This window comes from Vespa crabro, chromosome 3, assembly GCF_910589235.1.
Source record: "Vespa crabro chromosome 3, iyVesCrab1.2, whole genome shotgun sequence".
Lineage (NCBI taxonomy): Eukaryota > Metazoa > Arthropoda > Insecta > Hymenoptera > Vespidae > Vespa > Vespa crabro.
Genome location: NC_060957.1, coordinates 6,907,052 through 6,915,161, shown reverse-complemented (window position 1 = coordinate 6,915,161; position 8,110 = coordinate 6,907,052). Strand labels below are relative to the sequence as shown.

The window sequence follows — 8,110 nt, the reverse complement described above, 5'->3', positions numbered from 1 at the left end:
CGTGAATAATAATGAATGGATGTGCATAATGATGGACGATCGACCAGTTCTGGTCGATTCTCGAGTGTGTGTCACTTTAGCAAGCAAAGTATTTCGAGAGTATAGTGTTCGGAATGTACATAATTCTTGTATATAACGAACGAATCACTGATTGTACAATACCACCCAAATATATTTATATTTCATGTTAATGCAACTTTTCTAAAAAGAACCCACTTTTTATCTACCAATATTCATTTTTGATACTATTTGCAAACATTTACATACATGTATTTAAAATGACTCGTCGTCTCTGGTAAAAGCGAAATTGATGTTTAACGTTCATCGAAGTGAGAATTTTTTCCGTTCCTTTTTTTCTCCCTTACCTCCTTCGGAGTATCGATTAAATGGATGGGGTAAGTACGGTAGCATGTTCGAGCATTAAAACCAAGTTTATAACATAATGGGGTACTTTCGAATTCGATCGATTATTCGACGATGGAATATATCCTATCATGTTATTCCTTCGTATGCATTAACAGGGGCGCAATTATGCGTCGACCATGATACAACACGTGGTAGCCGGACGGTCTAATTAGTCCTTGGAATCGGTAAAGCCTTTGCTACAGTCGACTTAATCCTATTGTTAGTTTTTATATAAGCAAAAGTATTTTATGATGAAAGAAACAAAGAGAAAAGTATAAAAATATTTAAATGATGGAATAATGTGTAATTCTGTTTTATAAAGGTATATATAACGTAAGTTGACTTTATAATATCATGACTTTTCGGCATCATAAATTACAAAAAGATAAAAGAAGTAGAAAGATGAAATGAAATGATAAAAAAGAAATGGAATAATGAAAGGTGTGATACCAGAATGATATTAATGATCGTTAATAAAATAGAATGATATATTTAGGTTAACTTATGATATAATATTATTTAATCGTTCATATACATATACATAGAATATTAAAAATTCATTATATAAGGATATATTCGCGAAAGATGAAAACAGTGAAAGTTTGAGATCTGATTGGATACAATATGGATATTGTACTGTCGTGTAGTAAAAATCATGATTACAAAGAAATTCACTAATAAATTAATAAAAAGGACAATTTTGTAAAACAGAAATTACTGGCATTTTATCAACATGAGTAAAAGAAAGAAAATTCTTCGTTTTATCATAACGTTCGCATAAGTTACATTGTCAACAGGAATATTTAACCAATTCTAAGTCTCTAAGATTGATTGTACTTCGTAGGTAATTCTTTATTCCAGTGGAGCCACCATTTTTTCGGAGAACGAAGCTGTCATAGATATTTAGACTGGTGCTGCTATTCGTGCAAAGTGATAACTTCCAACAACAACAGAATTGTAATGATTGGTTCATTTTGGACATGCATATAAATTTGTCCAAACGATAAAATTTCAAGAACCAATCAGATTATAGATTGAAATAGATATTTGGGTAAATAGAACAAGTCAACTCCAAGTTATATAAGTATTTTAGATATACGAATTCTTACGATTTAAAATAATAATCAACTGGTTTTTGTATTTTAAGTGAGGTTATTATATTTATATTTTTATTCAGTAAATTTTTAGAAGGAAGATTATGAAAACGTGAAGAAACATCTTTATTTTTTACGATCCTATTGTAGCATTTATGTAACATATATGCATGTAAATGTAACACAGCCTTTAGATACGAATTATATACTGTTTTTTGTAAACGATCCTTAAGAGTGAACTAAGTGCCGGGTGATAACATTACATGAAAGCATGATACATGCCGCAAGATTTGCTTTAGTCTGTTGAGAGATGGTGAATTAACGCTTAATAATTCTCATTGAAGTATAAAATAGTAAGCGTGTGAGTCGCTGTAAATCTGTTTATGTATTATGTATTATTTATGCACTTTTCTATTAGTACGTCTAAACATTTTATAACTTCTTTTAATACTATTCTTATAACTTAACCTGTGTACTAGATAGTGTATACCTATTTAGAATTGACAATTATATTAAGTAAGTCTTAAATTTTAAATATACAATATCTCTAATATTATAATTATTCTTTATTTTCAGAAACCTGCCAGAATTGTGGACTACAATAACGAATTTTTTATACATAAAGAAAAGCATTATATAAACCAAATACTTGACATCAAAAATCATCCAACTTTGTAATGTAATATTGCAACGTATGTATTCATTTAGTGACATAGAAACAATTTTCATGCAAGATTTTGTATCGTAAAATAATTGTGGAAGTATAGTTAGAAAATATAAACCAGTTTTGTAAGAATATACATCTTACAAGCTATATTGAAATCTGTTTTATCATCATTAAAGTAAATATATAAAAAGACTAGGTACGTAGGGTGAACTTTGCTATTTTTCTAGATGAATAAATTTTTATACATTTTTAATATTATTGCATTGCTTATATCTTATATATATATTTTTTTTTGTATCTTTATTAGTTCGCAATCATGCCTCTGATCCGTCAAGATGGTAAAGACACTATAATTTTTGCATCTAAAGAAGATCATGCATCACCTTGTACGATCGAACTTCCAGAACCAGAACCAAGTCCTGGATTAATATTACCGAATGGAGAAATAAATTGGAATTGTCCGTGTTTAGGTGGCATGGCAACTGGTCCTTGTGGTTTAGAGTTTCGTGAAGCTTTTTCGTGTTTTCATTATTCTACTGTCGATCCAAAAGGTGCTGACTGCCGTGAGCAATTTACAACTATGCAAATATGTATGTCAGATTATCCTGAATTGTATGGTAGTAAAGAATCTGAAGATGATACGAATCAAGCATCGAACTCTGGAATGTCGGATGTAAAAGACATTGCTATAGAAAGCAAAGATAAAGCTAAAAAAGAAACAAACGAAGGAAGTTGACTGAAAAGAAAAAGATAAAATATTTCCAGTAGAAAAGAAGGGATGGAATATGTTGCAATAAAATAAAATCCATGCATTAAGCATTTTACAGTACAGATTATCTTATTCTTTATTGTTATTATAGCTATTGAAAAGGGAATGGTTGGGAAAGCAAGTTGATGCAGACTTAATAGTCTAATAATGTATACATTTGTGGAGCATATGAGCAAAATATATGTATGTCACCTTTACCTTTTTGCTTCTTTAACATTTGTACAGAATTGTTCAGAAGCATAATAACAATTAACAAGATAAAGAATGTATCTGCGAAATGCAATTTGATATTGCACGATTCTCCTCATAAAGTTTAATATTTATGTTTTTTTTTAGAAATGAATTTAGCGTAGTTTTACATAAATTTCTATGGATAACCCGTACCAACAATTTATGTTTGATTCAATAAAATTAAAACAATAATTTTAACCTGTGTATATGTTCAATTCTATAATTCTATTGAAATTTTTATCTTTCAAATGAAATATCATTTCGTAATTTATATTAATATTTTATAGAAATATTACAGGATACATTCATTGTCATATGCAATGGATGATGTAACAAAAAAATTGTGGAACTTGCACTCTCACTTCTTTCCAACATTTTTTATAATGAGCTATATCCCTCATATATTTACCATTGAATATGATATATTTACATACGTATGACAATTATTAGAAAAGTAAAGGTGTAATCGTAGTTATTTTCAATATAAAATCATTTTGACTTATCACGGATGTCATAATCAAACTTTTTTGTGAACATTAAGGCCATTCACAATCTTTTATTGGAAGCGTGTGTGATTTCAGCGACAGATATGGACAAAATATGAACTACAAATCCAAACGATTCACCAATGCTGTTCCCACTATGCGTCTATCGTATCGGTATATAAGCTTGTTTGGTTATTCTTCTCTGACCCGACATAACGAAGTAATTTAGTAGACTATGAACTCAAAATTTTCAATTTCTCATATGTATGTCTTTCTTTGATGGTAACATGTATTTTGCAATGATCCGTGCTAAATACGACGCTGGTACGTATTTGTTTCACAATAAAAGCATAAAGAATAATAAATATAATTAACACATATAATAATTAGTAATATAAATTTAATGAAATTATCATTAAATTTAACTATATCTTATCTATTTGTCTTAACTATAAGAAGTATTATTGATAATGTAAAGTGTTAGTACCTTAGTGTTTAATCAAGAATTAAATTGAATAGATTTTGAAAATATATTGAAATATGTAGCCATACAAGTAGTACTTGTGTTGCTTGATTTAGAATTATATTTCAATATATCGCAGATACTACCGACCCAGGTCTCATTGCGTAAAAGTTACTGCATATGAGGAGGCACATAGGCTAACGGTGACTTTATTCTAAAATTTCACGTTTGCGAACTAATCTAATCAAATTTTTGAGCAAATAAAACAAAGTCCCTAGTATCTCTTGGTATTCCTTTTAATCGCGCCCGCGGACATGACTCACGTGAGTGTTAGAATAACGATGACTCTACTCTAAAATCCGCATTCCTGGGATGACTTGAGTTAACCGAGAATTCTGGCTCCCAATGCTATTTGAAAGAGGGTCAGTTCCCGCTTACAAATAACTGTATCATTGCAACATCGGCGACTACATGTACCATTTTCTAACATGATCCATCTTCAATTCGAAAATTCAAGCAATAAAATGAAGTCCATTGTAGTAGAACATTTAATCGCGCCCGCGAATACTCACATCAGTGCCTATTGACACGAGTGCGAGAGTTTTCCTTATTCTTCCTGTATTCTCGCATAAAAATCGATGATGAACCGAATCATTCGATGATACATCGGATCACAGATGAATCTATCTCACGATGATCCAGCTGGGAAAAGATAAAGAGAAGGAGAAAAGAACGTGCGTGCATGTGACAACGATGAAACGTAAAACAAGAGGTGGACATATTGAATATTGCTAGAACCGATCAAAACCAGAGTATCAAAATCGAACTCCAATTTTCCCTATTGAAAGAATGAGATCCGCCGAAGACCTCTCTCAAGGGTCCACACCCAAGGGTCTCACTCTCGATAGTCCTTTCCTCGATGGTCCTTCCCTCGATGATCTACCTGAAAAGAACAGAGGAGATAGAAAAGAATAGCGAGAAAAGAAATTTAGTGAGAAAGAGAAAAAGGTTAGTTATAGCAAGTCAAAAGAAATTGAGAAAGAGGAAAAAAATTGGTAGAAAAGGTTCGTTCCGGAGAGTTAGGGTTCGTCCCACGATAATCTAGCCTGGAACAGAAAAACATTAAAAGAAGGAGAGAAAGAGAAGAGAAATAAGACAGAATGTGTGTGTACATGACAATGATGAAGCTCAGAACGAAAGGTAGACATATTGAATATCGCTCCACTCGACCAAAACAGGAGTACCAAAATCAAGCTCGATTTTTGAATACTGAAAGAAATAGACCTACCCAAGGGCCAAAACCGAAGGACCCTTCTCAAGGATCTCACTCGAGAGCCCTACACAATGCTAAGACAGCAGCCCGCACAAAGGCCCACACCTATGGGCCCAAATCATGGCTCCCTCCCGAGACTTATAAATAATAATTAATAAGATTAAATAAGAATAACAACGAATATAAGTGCGATAGAAAAGTTTTTTGTGCGGTTTCTCTAAGAAATTATTTTAGAACTCTACTATATTTAATCATTTATCTATTGAAGTATTAATAGCGATATAAAATGTAAGTACTTTAATGTTTAGTTAGAATTAGAAAAAAAAGATTTTGGAAAAGCATTGGAATATGCAGCCAATCACTTAGTAATATTTGCTCTGAAATCCGTGTTCCTGTGGTGACGTGAACTTAGCAAGAATTCAGGTCCCAATTAAATATTAATGAAATAATCTTACTTATTTATTATTACTTCCTAAGTTCCCGATTTATGTTTGTCGAGAGATAAAATTGAATTTATTTTATATTGGTCGTGTCTTACCGTCTTTGTAATGTTGCTTGTTGCATAAAGAATGTTCGATTGTTTAAATGTTAGTAAAATAATTTTCTTTTTTAATATTCCCTTCCGAATTTAAATCTATATCTATTTCGCACGATCGATTTTATTTCGACAGTACTGCAAAGACTCTATCGAGACTTCTCTTTTACCAACAAAATTGATTAAATATTTGATTAATTTTTGTTTAAAAATATAATAAAACTTTCTTGGACGTTCCTTCTTACAAGCAATTACTATGATTACTATGATTATTAGAAAACAAATCATACAATTTCGCTTATATTCCAGAGACTATCCATCGCGAATGTCTTCTCACTCATTTCTTATTAGAACCTGTGAATAACGATTCTTTACTATTTCCACGAGAGAAAAATATTTAATAATGCATTAAAATAATCAAAATTTAAAATAATTATAATTAACGCATTTAAACAAGAAGACCTTATCTTGATTTAATAAATAAATCAAAACAGAAAGAATCATTCACGAGTAAATCTCCTAAAAATGTTACTCGTCGTCACTCAATACTCTTCTACTAATTAATTCTAACCAATTATTCATACCGATTTAGATCTTTCGTTCTCGACATGATTGCGTGATCGGAGAGACTTAAAAATTCACTTACTACTTAAAAAGTTCTGTGATGGCTCCAAAACACTCGTCTGCGATTTAGGTCGAAATTGAGGATGAATAATTTGCAGCTGGTTGAAAATGAGGTAGATCGACATCGAAGCTGATCGAGATCTTTTTCAATGATGCACTGACTCTATTACGCGATAGTTATTTTTTAACGAACGATCACTGAAGTTAATTCGCAAAACTTTACGATCTTTTATAAATACAGTCTGTGCAATTGTTAAAAAAGCAATAAACTTTGCGGACAAACACTGACTCTAAGGATTGCATTGCATGCAGTCGATGCAAAAACAATTGTTGCTTAAATCACGAAATGCGGACGAACAACACACTCCTTTTACTTTGCGATATTTATATTTTAGCAATACAAACATTCGATTATTTCATTGCTACGCGCGTGATTGTAATGAAGTTCTGAAATAGAAAAATACAAACTAAATAATTAATATTACTGTTATAATAAGAAATTGTATAAATTATTCAAGAAATGTATGATATAAAAATGGACTTACTTTTAATCTTCATTGGTACTTGCAAGAAAGAGATACTGTGAGAGCTTTAATGTTTATTAGCCGCAATACAAAGGAAGACTGATCCGGTAACTGTCAACGTCAGTCAAAGGTTTGATTTTGTTGACGTCACACGTAGTCAATGACCATCAGTTCAAAATTTAAATTTAAAAGAAAATAAATTGTATAAATTATTCAAGAAATATATGATATATGAGTATAATTCTCTTAATCCTTCGTTGATTCTTGCAGGAAAGACAAGTTTTCACATTTAAAGAGAGTGTCGATGTTCACTCGTCGGAATGCAAAATAAAACTAACTTGGTAATCGTTAAAGTTATTAAAAAAAATATATATGTTTATTTCACACAAAACCAATTATCTCCAGATTAAAATTTTGAAGTATTGAAATTTTAATAATTAAGTGAATGTAGTGTTGTTTAGAGTTTAGAAATTGTTGAAAAATTATCAAAAATATTATATTAAGAATATTTTAAGTTTCTCGTTCGTCTACGTCTTTTTAATGTTTAAACGAATATACTAGTTTAAATATTAATTTATTGTACTCGGTATAGAGATTTTTTGAAAGTATTAATTTATCAGTTTTCCGATTAGAAAGAGAGAGTTTCGTTGTTTACTCGTCGGAATGCAAAAGAAAACCGATCCGATAATCATCAAAATTAATAAAAAATCCGTATGTGTTTATATTACTCAAGACTAAAAGAGATTAAAATTTTTCAGTATTGGAATTTTATATTGAAATTATTTTACATTTCTCGTGCGTAACAATCTTCGTGTATAGAACATGAATTTCCTTATTTTTGTCGTAGAATGAGCATCATTTACAAACAAACAGATAATCGCTATTTTACGAAACAAACATACCCCATCCAAGAATGATATAGAAATCAATAGTGAGGGTACAAACTTCTTCTCTTTTACGGCAAATATCGGGAGGCGCAACAGTACAAAATTAATTCTATGCGAAAAATGTGAAAAACAGTATTTGCACTAATAATGAGA

At 30.8% G+C, this 8,110-nt stretch overlaps 1 protein-coding gene and 1 long non-coding RNA gene across 7 annotated transcripts in view; one reads left to right on the top strand and one right to left on the bottom strand.

The window, feature by feature from the left end:
* Nucleotides 1-2,995, top strand: part of LOC124422818 (mitochondrial intermembrane space import and assembly protein 40) — a 6,205-nt gene extending 3,210 nt beyond the window's left edge. The window contains exons 1-3 of one of the 5 annotated variants that reach the window (XM_046959742.1): nucleotides 937-1,858; nucleotides 2,076-2,191; nucleotides 2,474-2,995. In XM_046959742.1, the coding sequence (XP_046815698.1) occupies nucleotides 2,483-2,902 (420 nt within the window). In that variant the 5' untranslated portion in view covers nucleotides 937-1,858; nucleotides 2,076-2,191; nucleotides 2,474-2,482 and the 3' untranslated portion in view covers nucleotides 2,903-2,995. Of the gene's footprint in view, nucleotides 2,016-2,075; nucleotides 2,363-2,473 lie in introns of those variants that run through there. The other 4 variants (XM_046959741.1, XM_046959740.1, XR_006941925.1 and 1 more) reach the window with 4 other exon arrangements.
* On the bottom strand, nucleotides 2,986-7,180 carry LOC124422822. Of its 2 annotated transcripts, XR_006941929.1 has the most exons (3): nucleotides 7,092-7,180; nucleotides 6,569-6,993; nucleotides 2,986-5,220 (listed from the first exon to the last, which is right to left on the bottom strand). It is a non-coding gene; the product is annotated as an uncharacterized LOC124422822 (long non-coding RNA). The 2 variants fall into 2 exon arrangements; XR_006941928.1 differs by having other exon boundaries at nucleotides 6,569-7,180.
* Between the last annotated feature and the right edge of the window lie 930 nt (nucleotides 7,181-8,110).